The sequence below is a fragment of the Anopheles marshallii genome, chromosome 2 (assembly GCF_943734725.1).
Source record: "Anopheles marshallii chromosome 2, idAnoMarsDA_429_01, whole genome shotgun sequence".
Lineage (NCBI taxonomy): Eukaryota > Metazoa > Arthropoda > Insecta > Diptera > Culicidae > Anopheles > Anopheles marshallii.
This window is the reverse complement of record NC_071326.1, coordinates 19,931,137-19,949,817: the sequence shown is the minus strand read 5'-3', so window position 1 is coordinate 19,949,817 and position 18,681 is coordinate 19,931,137. Positions and strand designations below refer to the sequence as shown.

The following is an 18,681-nucleotide window of genomic DNA, read 5'->3' as shown; positions in this document are numbered from 1 at the left end:
ATCGAAAACGAAACTGAACGCCCGACCGATCGCTTCCGACCACCGTCAACAGTCATCATCATCATCGCCACCGCCGCTGGCCAAAATATGCTGACCGGCAACACTTTGGTGTCGAGTAGGAGAAAGTTTTTTTGTTGACATAGTTCCCCTTTGCGTTGGGTGTTGCTCGAAAAAAAACCGTCGGCTTGCGAGCGAAGGTGCGCTCCATTGTGTGTTGAAGCGCACGCTCATAATCAGGCGCTTTATTCGTGGTTCTTTTATGCAATGCAGCGAAAGAGATGGAAGCTGTTATGGCAGCGAACAACCATGATCAAGACCTTTCTGCAAATATAACTTCCGTCTATCATTAGTGGTTTGGTCACTCAAAATGCATTCCTCTAACGACTGAAGCCACTTCCGTTTCGTTTCTTTTTGAATTGTTCAGAAAAAAAGTTTTATGCTAAAGAGAAAGTTCATGCAGAGTGGAAGTATGAACGAGTGGAGATGAGCTTGCGATGAAGTGGCTTTTTTGCAAGGATGAGGACAAAGGAAAGTAAATACTTTTATTACTGAAGTGTACGAAACTTTATAGTAATGTGTCATATTGATATTGTGTCTAATAACCGTGTGGTAAGGTTAGCAGATCGTGAGGCCTTCAGTTCAGGCTTCATTTCACGGGGTATCGGAAAGAAATGCCAATGTTCGACCATGTTGAGAAAACAATTATCTGTGCCTAGAACTTTTAACTTTATGGATACAAACTAGTCAGCCAGATGTATGGAAGAGTAGATGAGATATGGAACTTTTAATCCTAATAAATGGTTTTATCAAGTACAACCACTTTTCGTTTCGATTAATCAATATATGTCGATCTGATATGAAATTATTAGAACTCCATTGACTTCCTGTACATGTGATTTGGTACATGTGAATTTTTTATTTAGTTATTTGTTTCCTACAAAGCTATGGTACACCTTCTATTCCGCTTATATTCTGCCTTACCCATTACGTTTCCCTAGACGAATTCCTCGTTATTGTTAGTAGAGTCTAGTTTTACCTTCACATCCTGCTAATATGGTACAATAAAACAAACAAATTGCGTGAATTGCGCGTCAATTCAAAAAATATATATTTTACTGCGGTGAGCGGTACGTCCCGATGCTTCTACATAAACCGAGCCATGTTACAGCGGTGCGCTATAACAGCTGATTGTCAAAATATTGAGAAAAAAAAACTCCTCCAGTTATGCAAACTATTCCGCGGCTGTAGGTATTGTGTACGGTTTTCGATCCTGGTTGTGATTATTTGCGCGGAGGATACAATCCAGGATGCTTCGAAGAACATTTCACAAACTGTACGTTCCGGGTGGAATCATGTCGGCCGGGCTGCTCCCATTCACCATCAGCAATCATGATCAGATAAAAATCGACACCCAAACCGTACAGAGCATGTACGAGGAGGCGCCCGGTGACAAACAAACCGGCATGGAGCGATTACAAATGATGTTTACGATTGAGTAAGTGTGATTGAACGCGCGTTCTTGTTGTTATCCTTGCACTAAAACGGTAACGTATACTTTTTTTTCTAGCGAGTTTGGCCGAGTATCGACTGAGCTGAACTCCATCTATCAGGCCGGTTTTATTGGCTTTCTGTTCGGCGCTTGCTATGGTGGGTTCATAAATTCACGCGTCGCCTACGTGAACTTTCTCGAGCGTAACCAGGCAACGGCGTTCCAGTCAAGCTTTGAGGCAAAGAAGAAGCTACAGGAGCAGGTGACGCTTAACTTCGCCAAGGGTGCGTTCCGATGGGGTTGGCGTTTGGCGCTCTTTACCACGAGCTACGTGTAAGTCAGCACTGTCCATATTTCTTTGATGGTTTCATTAAGCTCCCATCCGTTTTTTTTCCCCCAGTGGCATACAGACGATGGTTTCGGTGTACCGAGGCAAATCTTCACTGTACGAATACATGGCCGCCGGTGGCGTGACGGGTGCAATGTACAAATTCAGCATGGGTTTACGTGGGATGGCTTCCGGTGGGCTAGTGGGGCTAGCGCTCGGTGGGCTGGCCGGTGGACTCTCGCTTGGTATAATGCGTGCGACCGGTACTACGATGGAAGAGGTTCGATTTTGGCAGTACAAATGGCACACGAACCGTGAACAGGTCATAAGGGATTCGATAAAAAAGCAAACGGATGCGGAAGAGGAACCACTGGTAACGCACCACCACAACAAGTTCGGTGCCGGCAACATTGATCTCGATGCAATCGAAGCAGAGAAGCGCAAAATTCAACTGGCCGTTGAGCGGGAAACGATTATGAAGAAACTGGAGCAGGAAGAACAGATGGAAGTAAAGGTTAAATAGAGTACCCATCGCGCAAGGGATATGCAATACGTTGTTGCGTTTTCTTTCTTCGTAGCTGCCACTAAGCATAAAACACCACCGGGTAGATGAGATAGTACAGAAAGTACAGGAAGTAGAAGTTTATTTTAAACCGGATGTGTAGAAAGAAGAGATACATACACACACAAAATTATTACCTCGCTGGGGGCGGCGGAAAGGTGACGAAGACGGACAAAACGGAAAGCGGTTTAAGGGACCGGAAATAGTTGTGTGCTCCACACACACGCACACACACACATTCCACTACTCATTTTTTAACTTATTGTCTTCATGTCGGGCAAGGATTTGGATTTCATTAGCTTCTTTTTGGCTTGCAGCTGCTCGTGCTTAAGGCGAAGCTGCAGCAATACTGCCGCACCGCACGCATCTGTATAGGGGGGAAAGGAAAATAGGGGGAGGCAAAAAAAATCAAGCGGGAAAAGGAAAAACAAAGAATTTGGCATTAAAACGGGGAAGAATTTCATACGGATTGGCAATATGTCATGGTGTCACATCCAAGAAAAGTTCCGTTCTGGTAAAAGGGAGACGGTTGTTAAACACAAACGATGTTGGTTTGAGACAATAAACTCAACGGTTACTTTTCGGTTTTATTAACGTACAACATAATAAAATTATTTTTAAAAAAAACTATCTACATATAGGTAAAGGTGTGTGTATGTGTGTGTAAGTGTGTTTGGGGTTTCTTTAACTCTATTGCGACTGAAGAAACATTTAAAAACACAATCGGATGAACGAAGAACCACGCGCGCGGGCGTACAACTAAAGAGAAACACTTAAAAAAGATATGAAAGTATAACATAAAACACAAAGCCGCGCCAAATAAATTTGGTGCGTGAATTGTTACGTGTTTTGTCTCCCCCCTTCCTGCCTAAGACGAGCAAAAGGATGAAGGTGGGAACGGAAAATTAAAGTGGAACAAATGAGATGAATAGATGAGAATGAGCGCGTCCGGAGGATACATGGACGAAGTGGATTAACCGTACGGTGCCCATTTTCGAGCTACTAGAAGCTGATCATGCTATGCGTGTGAAGCACCATTCTGTGCTGTTTTGTTTCAGATGAAAGTAAATTCTGTTGCTTTCCCTTCTTGAGCGTGTGTTTCTGTATTTGGTCGTAATTTGAAGGAACATAGACCCACACCATCGACACCTAGTTGGAAAGATTTGTTCTGACAGATAGTGTCCTTGTTGATACTGAGTAAGAAGTATTTTTTTTATTAACAAGGCTTTCTTTTCGTCGGTCTCGGTGAAACTGCGAATGGCAGGTTGGCTAGTGTCCCTGTTCATGGAATGAGTAACAGGACGTTTCTTTATTTTACGTAACCAGTTAGTCAAGTCCTTGGACCCTAGGGGGGCCCCTTGGTCTAGCAAAAAAATCCTTTCAAGATTATTTTGACCGAATGTTGCGCCACGAGAACCCTAAAAACCACTGTCAGAATGAATCTTCAGGAAAGGCTGTAGAACGGTACAGATCTGGCATTAAATTGTGTCACATAAAATCCGGTTTGTAGTAGAAGTTCCAATTGGTGGACCAGTGTTGTCTTTGCTCCGGTAGGACACGTCCTTAAATGAGAATGATACTAACGGTTCTGCGTGTATCGTGATGTCGTGTTAATGTATTCTCCACACAGACACAACCAAAGCCTTATCACACTTTGCTCCGCGGCGAGGAAAAGGATTCTTTTCTATGATGTTGTGAATTCTTGCTGTACACAAAAGTAGAACATTTTGAATATAAAAAGACGGAGTTGTGTTTATGGAGCGATGCATACTTCCTCTCCTGCCGGTCGGTTCGTTTGTTACTTGCTTGGAATTGTTCGTACGCCAGCCAGTTATTAATTCTACCATGCATGCTAAAGCGTGGTATACTGTCCACACATGCCATTCATTCAGCATTCTTAAATTTCTCTCGCTTTCACTCTTGCATTTCATGTCCACAAACACTATCACTTTCTTTCACGACTGGTTTTTTTTTTGTGTTAACTCGCACGCTCTATTTGCCACTCTATCACTCAATTCGTACTTGTTTCATATCATGTTAAGTCAATTCATAAAAGTACATTAAACATTAACAAGGAAAAGAACAAACAAAAAATACGGGACGAATGGTACACGTAAATGGGAGAAAACTAGGGACAACAAAATAATAATTAAACAAAAAATAAACAGGATAAAAACAAACGAATACCAACAAAAACGTATGTACGAATAAATTTCACTTTATCACAAGTGTGCTTTTCTTGTATCACAGAAGAAGGAAACTAGGTTGTACACAGATACGCGCACAATGAGCAACTTCTCAAGCAAGAACCATTTCGAACACGATCAACAGGATCGACGCACGATCGCGCGTGTATATCAGGTAGAATATAAGTAGCAGAGGAGCAAAGTACATGATAAGAACCTTGTAGCTGTGATCTTGGAGAGCCATTAAAAATCCAAAGATAATGGCAAACGACGCGAACAGGGAATGGATGAACGGGCAATGAGTTTCACTTGCAGGCAGAGTATGAATGGTTCTAAACGATGGCTTCCTAACAATGCCGTGATTCGAATGCGTGGGCATATATGGAATTGGAAAGGTGACATAATGTTGCTGTTGTGATAAGTATGCATGATACATTAGAAAAAGGGATTGTTGGGGGAGTTGCCTCGCATTTTGTTCCTTACACGTGTAAGATGATGATAAATTATCGCTTCACGCAGGGATTTGCTGCTATCGATCCGATCTGCATACTACTTTCTAAACATATCATTTTTTCCATCCATATTACTGTGTGTTTGTTGCGTGTTGTTATTGTTTAAGTAAACGTTTGCCTAAATTAAATTCATGAGCGCCACCGTATCGCTTATCGCCCGGTTAAGTAATGCCAAATATTCTAACCCCAAAATCAATAAGTACGTACAACCTTCCTTTCTTTGCCTCGATTCCTATGTCTCTGTTTAGCTTTTTGCGTAAAATAGCGCCATGCCTCACATTATTAGATATCAATTTCCGGAATGAAACATTCCATAATGCTACACAGTTGCTATTTTACGTAAAGGTATCTTCCCCTTCAATTTTAAGGATGCAAAATTATAGTACTTCGTTACGAGATGCGATTCTCTTTTTTCTTCCTTTAAGTTTTAACAATGTTTTGCATAGCTAAATTTTTAACGCACGAAAAAGGTTCAAAACTGTCAAAGAAATTATGTTGCCCCTTGTTCCGAATCGGGAGTTTTTTTTAACGCTTTAATCTGCCTGTCACTTAAAGAGAGATTGAAATTGCGGTAATACCGCGAACGTAAATTTTGGCGCAATTTTTGTTTTCAACGAGGTACACGTATTACTATTAGCCAGAGTTCTTGTCAGGTGTCGTAAACACACAGGTGTGCTACGGGGCTCGCCCATGATTAATTGGTTTGTCACTGTATGCTGCCAACTAGCTGTCGTACGAAAAGGATGCCCGAAGGATGAAGCTTATCCGGCATCTCTAGCGTCCGATACGTACATATTAGCGCATAGGACGCTAATTACGTGTTTTACGGTAACAGAATTTATCTTTCTTCTCTAGCACGAGGAAACTCGGCAACGAGCCAATATGATTAATGCCAACATCCATCGCATAATCTTATTAATTAAGCAAAGAATTTCTAGACAATGGACTGCTATTGCGAACCGAGTTTCATTCATTCAGACTGTCCTGCAACTCATCACTAGTTGCAATGATCTTCCTTATTGTAGATCGGTGGATTATTGCTTCGGCTTGTTCACATTAAAGATCTTTTACTTCTTCTACTAGCACTTCGTATTAGCTTTTCAATCATTTCTGTATTCGTGGACAAAAGTATAGTGCAACTTTACTATTTCCGACTCTAGAAAAAAAAACATCGGAAATAAACCATAAGATATAATTTTTAAAACAGACTCAATAAAGCACAATTCAAAAGTGACACAAAGGAACTGGATCATAATTTAACAACACTATCCTAACTGGCTCCGTCCACCGGACGTGTATAGCTTTTCAGTTCATTCCAATCGGTGCGATAGTTCCTGCGCATTCGTAGGTCATTTCGGTACCCAAGACCCGGGGAGGGGGTCGGATGTTTGCTTTGCTCGCTCTTCCTTTCAGCCCTAATTGCAGCGTAGTGAACGCACGCGATCACACGCTTTTCTTTTGTTTAGTTTCATTTTATGTATATATCCTATTCAGTCAGTTAAAGTATATCAAAGTTGTTGTTGTTCATCCAATAATGCAATCATACATCATAGCATACATCGTAGCAGATGTATATGTTTCGTCACACGCGGTTAGCTGCATTTCCCGGTTCTGTTTCGTGTTTTCTTTTACAGACGATCAACTAACTTAACTTGGTTGCGATCGCGTTTCATTCAATTTGTCAGTTCATGTTTAAATTGATTCAATTATTCAAGAAGGCACATTATGTTTCTTTTTTTTAGGTAGACTGAACGCTTGGATGTAATGAGAGCAAGCAGAATACCAATCAATACATCCTTGGGTACGAAAAACCTCACGAATTAACAAAAAAAAAACATGCATTAGAAGTTTGTCCACTTGGTACATTCAAACGTAACGTAACGCAATCGATTGTTGAATAAATTAAAAAAGCTAGTTAGTTTGCGTTTCATACTCCAGTCAGCGCAATTGTAACAGGCCAGACCTTAATAGTACGGCGAGAGACACCGCAAATGACAAGAATTCAGACAAATAGAAAAATATGTACCCCGACGACTTGGAAGCGCACAAATCGAAAGCAGTAATATCGAGGGCAAATCGTATGTATGTGGAACGAATTTAAACAAAAGTAATCACACAGATGAACCAGTATGGATGGTTTAGATAAGTACTTCCACTATCACCCTTCGTTCGTTCCATGTTCCCTAGCGTGTATCCTGCCTGTCAGCCAATGGTGCCGCTGTTGCGGATGGTGACATTTGTGTTGCCGCTAATGTGGTTGCTGACGATATTGAAGATGAAGAAGTTCTTGTCGGTGGTGTCGGTACCGCCGGTGGTACGTCTTTACGTGCAGCCCCATCGAGCTGAGATACTGGTGGAGCAGCATTTGACGCGGTTCTACCAGTGCCGCAAGCACCGTCACTGCCTATCTCCGTCAGCGAATCCATCGATCGAATCGATATCGAATCCTGTGAGGTGAGACTTGGATTCTTGAACATGCTGAGTGAATCACGGGCCAGCTGTCCGAGATGGCTCAACACCACGACCGTGTCCGATGTGGCCGACTGTCCACTAGTGGCGCTCGGTGATGGTGAAACCACCATTCCACTGCTGCTGCCGCTCATCATATCCCCGGCACTGGTGCCGCTACCGATGCTAATACCGCTACTGTTGCTCGTCGTACTCCCACCCAGCAGGCTGTTCGGTCCACTTTGATGAATGCCGCCGCCGCCACCGAAATAGTGTATTCCACCTCCTCCACCACCGGTCGCCGCACCACCACCACCACCCAGACTCGGATGATTACCGTACTTGTTTGTGAGCGTATCGATATCATCCTCCGACTCGTCGTAATCTCCACCAAGCTGGAAGATTACCTTCGCATGTGGTGGAACGTTACCAACTAGCGGTACGTTCACTGTCGGTGTGGATACGATCGCAACGGTCGCTAACGCTTCCACACCGCCCAACAGGCCACCCGCCGCCGGAGTAGTTGCATTCGAGGAAAGGAGCAGCTTGTTAGTGATTGTGTTTTCCGGTGAAATGTTCTCTTTCATCTCAACTTTCAGCTGTGGTGTCATATGCTCGGCACTCTGCTGCTGGTGATGATGAGCGGCCGCGATCGTTTGAAGATGCACCTGATTCTGCAACGGTTGCAGCTGTTGCGGTGTGAGCGTCGTTTCGGGCGAAATGTTTACCTTTAGCACTGCACGATCGTCATCCTTTTTGGCCGTGGTACTAGTAGGGCTTGTGTTGGCACTGGTGTTGCTGCTACTGCCGGTACTGTGATGGGCCCAGTGGAACAAACCACCCATCGGGCTTTCCTTGCGCGACGGTGGCTGTGATCCACCGCTGTGGCCCGAAGCTTCCTGCGTCACTGTCGGTGGTGGAGGGCTGGCCGATGCAGATGTTCTGTTGGACGAAAACAAATTGCTCGGATTGAAGATGCTGAGCAGTTTCTCGATGGCTGGTGGGTAACCGCTTCCAACGCTGGGCGTCGGTGTGCTACCTCCACTCGAACCGGAATCAGTGTGCTTATTGCTGCTTCCACTACTGCCACTGCCACCCAGAATCCACGATGTTTTGCGTACGCGTGGTGGCTTTTCGCTCACCACCTTCGGAACTGTTGGCTCGCGTTCGAGGTTTTGCACCGATGTAAGAGTGCTTTCGTTGGAGTTACCCGCAGCAGTAGAGCAGCTAATGTTTGTTGTGGGAACAACACTAGCACCTGAGCAGGTCGGCAGCACAGTTGGGGACTTTGCTGCATGTGCCAGATTTGCTGCAGCCGAGATGGACGATGAGTTTGAGGAACCCGATAGGTCATGCACATCGTACAGGGATTCTTGCGAGCTAGCTAGGTTCACCTGTACCATACTGGACGTGGAAACGCTTGTCGGTGCATCCAGCGGCACTTTCAGCGTCTCCCCACCTGGCAGGGAAAAGTTGGGAAGAGGGACTCCCCTTGGCATTAGCGTACTCTCCTCCTCCACGACACGTGATGTCGAGCTGACATTATTGCTTGAGTCTGACAATCCACCTCCAGCAGCTGGTACCAGCTGGACCGTACTGGGGATGGCACTGGAACATCCGCTAGAGGTAGCAACAGTAACCGGCGGTGGTGAGCTTACGATCAAATCGAAACTTTCATCCGCCGAGCTAATCGAGGTGTTGATGTTGAAGTTAGCATTATCGATCGAATCGATGCTGTTGCTGCTAATCGACGAACAACAGCTATCGTCCAGCATGACTCCACCGGACATAAATCGTTTCACCTCCAGATCGGGACTTTCGATACTGGTGGACGAAAGTACGGAATCATGCAAGGTGCTGCTGTTGTTGCTGCTGCTATGCTGAGGACCTGACTCAGATGAGTGTTGACGCACCTTTCCCGTGCCTGATGGTGTTTGTGGTGGAATCTGCTGTTGAAGCTGTTGGTGAATGATCGTTGTTTGTTGTACGATCTGTGGCTGTAGGGTGCAGGGTAAGAGGGGTTCAGTGATGTTGGCAAACTTCTGTACATGGGTGGTAACCATTGGCTGTAGGGGAACGGCTGTGTTGCTCCCTGGACCGAACGTTGTGACAAAGTGATAGTTTTGCGGCTGCTGTTGATGCAGCATCGGAACGATCTGTGGTGGTGGTAGTGGCTGGTATTGAAGCTGCTGTTGCTGTTGTAGCAGTGTACCATGTGAAACTCCCAACGCCATTGGCGAAGTGTTTGGGACGAGATGCGCTTGCATGGTTGGTGATGATCCAGCAATTACTCCCGCTGCCGGTGTGATCAGTGGCGATGGTAATATGGCCGTATGGAACGTAGTGTTACTTCCGCTGCCGCTGTATGATGGTGGCAACAATGGGGATGGTGTTTGGCTAACAATTCCCGCCCGTCCCATCACCGGAACACCCGCCGCAAGCGGAGACAGTGGTGATGAAGGGAAGGATGATAGTGTCGGTGCGGAACTACACACCGGACGGCGATTGATCGTGGTTGGTGATGCCGTTCCGCTACCGCTAGGGCTGACGGCAAATGATGAGGTGGAAGATTTGCTCATGGGTAGACTGATCGTGCTGCTGCTACGATACGGATTGTTAGCACTTTTAGCACCGGCCAGATCCGGCTCGGCCACCGTTACCACACGGAACCGGGAGTTCGACGGAAAGAACAGCGTGGGCGAACTGCCAGTCGACGAGGGCGACGGTGACGAAGCGGATCCCCCGCCGGCAGAATCGGTCACACGCGAAACATGGAATCGGTTGCGGGACGGACTCGGTACCGGCGAGGCAATCGGTGAAGGAATGGGACTGGGCAATGGTGAACGCAAACGACCACCGGTCGCCGCTTTTTTGCACCCACCGTTCGGATCGAGCAGATGCTGCTTGTCCGCAATCGCACTCGGTGACGTTTTGATCGATGGGCAGGTGAGGGAAATCTTGCGCGAACTCAGATAGTTTGCCCGGGCACGTCGCACCGAGGTGCTGATCGGTTCGCTCGGTTCCGGTGGGTTTTTGTTCCGTTCGCACTGTGCCCGGATGTTGTTCACCAACCGGCTGTACTCCGACCCAACGCCTTCGAGCGAAGTATCCTGTGAACAAGAAGACCGTTAAATGCATATGTTTTTTATAGCTTATTCCGGCATCGATCGTTGCTCCTCCGTCGCGTCCTTACCTTGATCCTTCGCGGTGTATCATCCAGATCGATACGGGTGATGGATTTGTTGGATTTCATCGCTTCGTTTAACGCTTCTAGCCCACCCTTCTGAATGTTGTTATGTCTTAGATCGATTCGTTGAAGCGATGAATTACCACCGAACTCGATTATCTCCGCCATCGCTTTGACACCTTTGTCCGATAGGTGCGCTCCCTGTAGCCCCAGATTTGTAAGCGTCGTGTTCGCCTTCAAGCTTCCACTGATTCCAGTAACGAAGCTATTGCACAGTTGATTGCTGCCCACGTTCAGCGTATCGAGCGTGCTAGTCCTTTCCAGCAAGCGTTGAAAGTGGCGCGCCGAGTTGCGCGTGATCTCATTGTTCCATAGCACCAACACTTGCAATCCGCACGGATTGCTGGCCGTTTGTTCCGTGCCGACCGTGTCTCGGTTCACATTTGACTGCTGCCGTTCCAGTGTACCGTTTTTGGCGGCAAACTTGGACTCGTGTATTTTAAGGCTTGATTTCGAATCATTCGAATCGATGGACGTTTCGCTGTTTAGGCTCTCGGAGCTGAACGAACGTTCATTCGGGAAGGAACTGGGAGCTGTCGTTCGGAACGGACTGCTACTTTCAAAGTCGGACTCATCACCACCGACCGAGTCCAGTGAGCGTGACAGCGGCACATTATCCTTGATTGCTACGCTAACCATCTGTATGCCCTGCTCCACGACTAAGCTGTCACTACTGCTCGACTGCGTACGATCCTTCTTGATTGACGGAGGTTCCGATCGCTCATCACTGCTAATGGCACTTTTTCTTTCTCTCACTGGAGCCATCGTTTCCGTCGTCAACATGGTATCTCGCTGTCCCGAACTCGTACCCGCCAGTGACACTTCCGTAGATTCAGCTTGTTGTGCTTTCTCTTTCTGCTGCGACTTTTCAATCAGTAACTGTAGCTCATCCTTCTTCGATGGTGGCGCAAGCGGCGAAAACACATCCCCGGACGATTCGACAGAAGCACTCCTTGTTTCCGATTGCTCTTCCTCACACATGGCCGGTATGCCAAGATCGACAAAGAGATTTTCCTGCGAAATTCTTAAATTACTACCATCATCATCGTAATCAGTGCACAGTTCGGGAACATCTTCCTCCATCATGTTTACTCCAGACACTTCCTTGGTAAGCCGCTGGTCAGCTGACGTCACGCCGTCCGTATCATTCGTATGCTTTTCTTCCCCTCTTTGGTCCCCAATTTCCATGGCCGTTGAAAGCGATGCCTCAAACTCCGTCAGCACACTGTCCTGCTTTGCCAGCCGGGGTTTTTTCGGCGCCTGCGGTACCGGGCTATCCGAATGGGTTTCCTCCAACGTCACCAACAACTCCACACAGTCTTGTTGCACAACCGTCGACTCTTGCTGGTCGGTTTGTACTGTTTCCGCTGAGGTGCTCATCGTCGTCTTGCTCTCATCACCGTCGCCCAGTAGAACCGTCGGGTGAGTTACCGTCGCTGCTGTTGCTCCACCGCTAGAGGAATTCATCAGTGCTTCTTCCTCGGCCGTCATCATTACAGGGCGCGTTACCGCGTCGAGCTTCTCTCTATCACTAGTTGTTTGTAGACTTACGCTATGTTTTGTACTCATTTCCACTAGATTCACGTTCGACGGAGCAACAACAGCACCGGGCGTTGGCGGTTTGGGTGGTGATGGAGGTAGTGGTGGGTTCGTTTCATCATTGTCGGGCTGCTGCATCGTATACACTGTGGCCGCTTCTACCGCGAAGGTGGTGGCGCCATTCGTAGCTTCGAACGTTTCGCCGCTGGCCACCTTATCCACCTTCTGATCTGTGGTCGTTTCACACGCTGGAAGAGCGGGAGTCGACGGTGGCGTTACTGGTGGAGTGAGAGTTAGCGACGAAGGTGACGCATCCAGCTCGGCTTCCGCTGTGGTGGCTATTGTATCCGAATCGGACGATCGCAACCGCTGGGGAAAGTAGTTTTTCGCACTGTTGATGCTGTTCAGACTGCTCGATAAGTCGGAAAAGTTAAGATCACTTTTACGCTTCTTGTCCTGCACGTCCTTAAAGTGTACCGCCTGTTCCACGATCGCACTGACAATGTGCTCAACGCCTTTGTCCTGTCGGGGAAAGAAAGAAAAGGTATGTTATAACGCAACGCGAATATATAACCACGCCTGCCACCATTACCCCAATCCGGTTGTTCGAAATGTCGATCAGCTGTATGTAAAAGTTCGCCCGTAGCAGATTCGCGATCTGTAGCGCATCTTCGCAGTTCAGCTGATTGTGCGCTAACCAAAGCTCCCGCAACACTTTGTTGCGCTTTAGTACGGTACAGAGCGAAGCGATCGGTTGCTGGCTGAGCACACAATGTTCCAGCTTCAACGTGTGTAAGGCGGAGCTGTTAAGCGCTTTGGCGAGATTATTGGCCTGGTAGTCGGATATCTGGGGACCGCGGAATATCAGCACGTTCAGTTCCTGGCTCTTCTTGATCATGTTAATGCACGCCGTCCAGCTTTTGGTCGTCATCTGCAGATTGTCCGACATGTCCAGCTCGTTAGCCGCCTCGTAGTATTCGATGATGTCGAACATTACGCTTGCCGTCACATCGTCCAACCCGCTGTGCGAGAGGTCTATGCAACGGTACTGCACATGCTTGAAGATCTCTTCCAAAGCTTCACACCCACTGTAGCAGAGATGTTGATCTTTGAGCGAGAGCAACGGTACGCGCCCCTTTGTGACATCGATTGATTGCAGGTGCTCGAGTACAGTTTTGAGCGGTATTGTGTTATGTCGCCGGCAAGAGCTGCGGTACAGCTCCAGGAGCTCCGGTGTTTCGCAAATCGATACTGCAAAGAGAACAAACGCAAAGTAAATTGAAAAAATTCTCGAAACTGACCATAACTAATAAGCTGATACATTCTCTTTTGTGTGGTTGTTGATGTATATTATATTTGCCTTTTTACTAGTGTTTACTATAATCCGGCTGTTTTACATAGCCGATAGGATATAGGATTTTAAATGGCGATGAAAAAAAAATCTAAAAGAATTTATTGAATGAAATCTTCTAGGAACATGCTTAGTAAACCATTGTTGCCATTTTAAAGCCTCTATAAAATGAACAAAAAGACATTGTTGCCATTGTTTAATAAACCTTTTAGGACCATGGGAATGCCAGAACTTTAACAAACGTCACCGAAATGGTAAATGCAAACTTTTGTGGTCTTGGCGATAACCTACCCACTCAGCTTTGGCCTCGAATCTGTTGCTTTTGATTCTCTGCTTGAGATTTGCTATGTAATGCTCCGTTTAAAGTTCTACACATGACATCCGAAAAAGTACCACCGGAAGAGCTTTCGATCTTCGGTAATTTTGGTAGAACATTTTCAACAGAACGTTCAACCACTCGTTCTGGGAGATCTTAGTGCACAGATGCGAGTAGTATCGATTGAAACTTCCGTAAAACAATGTCCACCTTGTACATGTACTTCTTTTCTATTTGACCTATTATAAAATCTTAATCGAAAAAAATCCGCTTTCTTCCGATATCTTCATCTTTAGATTCTGATACACTTTACGATGATGTCTGCTGTCGGACGGCCAAGAACAACAGTTCCAATTTGACACTCTGAGTATTCTCTACAGGTTTGAGGATACTATATATGTCAGTTCGGCTATATCGCGAAGATCACATTAGCTATAGAACTGCGTGGTATGTAAAATCGCCAAATACAGCCCATTTTTAAGTGCTTAAGTTACTACAATTGTGCAGAATTCATTTATCAGGCTAATTTCCTTGCAGGTAAGGAAAAGGTAGCAGTTTATCTATGTGCATCCTACTTAAAAACTTCCTGGACGAATACTTACTGCATGCCCAAGGGTTAACCGGATCCAGATAGCCAGTGATAAGCTGCGCATCCTTTGGAAAGGACACCCGTCGCCTGTTTTCACCCTTTGCCGTTGCTGCTGCCGCACCACCAGTGGGAACACCCATTTTGCTCGATTTCTTCAAACTACTGTGCAGTACAGGGGACGCACTTCGGCTGCTACCACTGACCACCGCTGCTGCTGTATCGGCAGCACTCTTTGGTTGGACATCTACGACTGCGGATGGCGGTGCGCTTACTGCTAACGCTGGTGCACCGGCTACGTACGTCGGCGGTGACGAAGATGCAACGGCTGCTGCCTGCGACAGTTCCTCGGCTAGCGTTAAAAGACGCGTGGTGCTTGTCGTGGTTTGCGAGTGCACCTCACCAATGCCGCCGCGATCGTCCTCTGTACCCGATGGCGGAACCACACCTGCCGAACGGAGGACTGAACACGCTGATGGTGGCGCTGGTTGCGATTGCTGTAGTACCGCATCGGAAAATCCTTCGCCCTCAAGGGAGTGTCCTTTCGGTGAACTATCACATAACGGTCGATTGTCTACGACGAGTTGAGTGTCATCCCCCTTGCCAGAAGGTTCTTGTTGGGATGCGGCCAACACTTCTGGCGACGATCCGGACGAAGACAACGAGGACGCGAACGAAGTCGGTGGCGATAGGGGAGCAGCCGTGGAGGAGGATGAGGAAGAAGAGGAGGATATCGAAGAAGATGGTGGCGATTCCTCGGCACTAGCAAACGTTTTGCTTTCCTCGGTGCGAACCGTCTCGTTCGTCACCGCTACCGCCACACCGTCGTTCACATCGTCATTCTTTTCATTCGCTGCCACGGTCACACCGGCAGCTGTTATTACACCACCAACAGCGGTAATTATGCCGCCCGGCCGTGTCGTTTCGATCGGTAACGTTTGTACTAACTCTATCGGTGCTACGGACAACTCGCCGTTATTGTCGTCATTCGTTCTCGCCACCTCGGTACGTTCTGCATTTCCCAACCACGCCGCTTGCGCCACTGCCATCCGTTCGTGTTCATCGCTCGGGACAAGCTTAATGGCGCTGGTTGCGGGGGCACATCTTTGCTGTTCGCCTTGTCCTAGCGCTATTTCGGTTGCGGGTGCCGTACCAGACGATAGGACGCCTTCCTCCAACAGCGAGCTGACAACGGTTCGACCGCTGGCGGACGATAAGGACGTTGCGGCCTCATTACCATCGTCGCCATTCCTGCTGCTAACCTTCGTTTGCGTGCCGTCACCGATGATTTGAAAGTCACTATCACTGCGTTTGCTATTATTGTTGTAGCGGTCATTGATGCAGCCGCTACCACCGCCGTCAGTGGATGATGATGTGAGATCAACCTCTAGGGTGGGATTATTGTTAGCGGCTAGCGGTTCCCGCTGATGGTAACAACGTTCGCCTACCGATGGTATATCTTCCGCGTACGACGTGTCCTCTTCCGGCACCACCGGTAGGCGCCGTTCCTCACCGACGGACGGTGTCGAGGAGGTGGATGAGCTTGAGCTTGAACTCGATGACAACGGTTGTGGTGTTTTTGGTGATAAGGCTTCCGCGGTTAACTCCTCTACCGGCACGATCAACGATGACAGTGTATCGTCATCCTTCAAGCTGTTACTTTCCCTGTCTGGTTCACCTTTCATTACCGGCCCACCGACCGGTCCGGACGGCGGCACTATCGCTGACGCTTCTACATCGAGTATCCTTGATTCGGTGGTCACATTTTCTTGTATGCATTGGCCCAGCAATGTAGTAGTGGTAGTGTCCGTTACTGCCCGTGTCATCGTACCAGCATTCGACTGATCGGTCCCAGCTGTGGTCCGACTCTCAACACCGAGCGGATCCGTAGGTGAACGCCGCTCATGCTGCCGAACCGTACTGTTGTTGCGGTGGTCATCATCTTCATCTGCTCGTTGCTCATCATGTCCTCGATTTGCCGCCGGTGGTTTGCTACAGTTTGCTTCGGGTTGGGGTAGTTCTGCTTCCGCCGTAGTTTCATCGACCTCGTCGGTGCTGCTGTTTTTCGAAATCGACGAAGCAGTGGGCGATACGGTCGACGCTGACGAGGGCGATGATGGGGAAATTAGTAATGCCAGTACCGCGTTGTTGCTGGTGGTTGTTGCTGTCGTCGCCACTACTGTCGTTGTCGTCGCTGTTTGCTCTTCCTGTTCTTGTGCCTGTTTCGATGGATCTATATTCATTTTCCCAACAGCTTTGCCACACTGCCGGCTTCAGGTTTCAGGTTCTGGTGATGATAGTGGTGTTGGTGGGTAGTAGATAGATGGCGTAGTATTCGTAACTCAATACCACCAAAGCACCGATGAATGTACGATAGATAATTGCTGTATAGCCTTTGGGTTTATTAGCAGTATTACACGGATTTATTCACATTCGCGTTAGCTAGCTCAATCAGTTTTCCCTTTCGGCTTTGCCTGTACACACGCAAAAGCTTCCGTTTGCTTTAGCAAGTAACTGCCGGCTAATACCGGTTTGTTCGTACGTATTTTGCCGCTTGTATTTAATCGAAACAAACCAGACTTCAACCGTGTTTTTGTTTTCGGCTGTGCCTCCTGCTTTCCCGACCTTCTCTTGCGCAACCTTCCCCACTTTTTCGGGCAGCACCCGCGCCGTCGGCTGGTTGAAGGTTAATTTTAGTAACCAGAACTGGCTAAATATAAACCGACAATCATCTGTTCTGTGTTCCACTTTTTTTGCATCTGCCCTCCGCCAGTCGGCTAAATTCTGGCCGAGCCGTCACACCGCACAGATCACGCTCGCCCGTCTAAAATGTCCACAACCTTATCCTGTGTAATGTGTACACGGTTCGCTAGCCTCTTGTTTTGCAGGCACGGCAAGCTGTTCTTCGTTCAATGTTATTGCCTCTTTTTTCTAATCCTCAACAGCTTCCTCTTCGCTCACCTCTAATTGAAACTGTCCGTGCAATCGTATAAGTCGCTCTTGCGCTGTCGACAGTTTTGCTGCTGCTTTCTAGAACCCGTCACCGAGGCGGGGAATAATTTCTAAGTACACAGATATTTGCGATTGACTGCAATAAGTAGTGGCCGCGTAGTTTCTCCCTCTAGTAGCTCCCAGGGGTTCGGGGTTGTGTGGTTTTCACAGCAAAAAAAAAACCCTGCCACTATTAAGTTACGTCGGGATGCGGTACTTCTACTGCTTCAGTTCACTTTAACAGACACACCGACGCCAATACCGCCGCCTATTTGTGTAATGTGTGTTCTTTTAGCCGGATTTGTTCACGTACTTGCTTGCTGCTGCTGCTACTGTTGCTTCCGTTGTGGAGCGACGAACGATCGGTAGTGAGTGCGGTGCCGTATTGCCGGCTCGTCGACACCCTTCGGTTCGCAATGGTCCCCAACCGGGACTGGGCCGGGGAACCGATCGGATCGGAATGGGGGAACGGTGCGCTGTCGTGTCGGCGCGCCAGCACCAGCCAAGATCCACCTGTACCGGACGGTGTACAATCACGTTCGTTTGACCAGCTATCAGCATAACCGCAACAGCACCACCGGGTTCGTGCGTGAGTGTGTGTGTGTGTGTGGTTGCCACGTCGCACACTGGACGTTCGTATGTGAACTTTACATCGGACACACTCTTTGTTCCTTGGTTGGTTTCGTTTGCGCTTCCTGCACTCTTGATGACAATGATCTTGATCTGCTACTACTTCGGCATTTTCGAGATACACGCTACTAATGTACGTAACTTCCTTCTTTGTATGACAACACTTTGGTTGTTTCTCTCTCTCTCTCTCTGTCTCTTGTATGTGTGTTTTTATGTACCGCTGGACGTCGATTTCTTACTGCTTTTTTGTGTTATTTCCTTCTTTGTCGTGCTTTTGCATGCACGCATTCGTGTATCGGTATTCACCACTAGCCTTTTCCTAGTTGAAGAGAAGAAAGAAATACAAAAGACCGTGCGTTACATTAAAAAAGTCATGGTGATAAAGTACACACAATCAAAACAGTGGTGCTGTGGAATGTTTCTTCTCCCGTCAGCCCAGACAATTGATTGCGATCGTTCACTAGGAGTGCTTCTGCTATTCTAACGCAAAATCCGC

The 18,681-nt window shown here is 47.4% G+C and overlaps 2 protein-coding genes across 2 annotated transcripts; one reads left to right on the top strand and one right to left on the bottom strand.

Annotated features, from left to right (window-relative positions):
• The first annotated feature begins 1,224 nt into the window (after positions 1–1,224).
• Positions 1,225–2,340, top strand: LOC128716511 (RPII140-upstream gene protein). The gene is made up of 4 exons (XM_053811344.1): positions 1,225–1,244; positions 1,295–1,495; positions 1,568–1,822; positions 1,890–2,340. The coding sequence occupies exons 1-4, from the start codon at positions 1,225–1,227 to the stop codon at positions 2,338–2,340; spliced, it is 927 nt and encodes a 308-aa protein (XP_053667319.1).
• Positions 2,341–7,260: 4,920 nt separating this feature from the next.
• Positions 7,261–16,807, bottom strand: LOC128716495 (serine-rich adhesin for platelets). Its single transcript, XM_053811343.1, has 6 exons — positions 15,008–16,807; positions 14,581–14,962; positions 12,904–13,562; positions 10,719–12,833; positions 9,135–10,635; positions 7,261–9,101 (listed from the first exon to the last, which is right to left on the bottom strand). Exons 1-6 carry the CDS (start codon positions 16,805–16,807, stop codon positions 7,261–7,263), a joined length of 8,298 nt encoding a protein of 2,765 aa, XP_053667318.1.
• Positions 16,808–18,681: the final 1,874 nt, after the last annotated feature.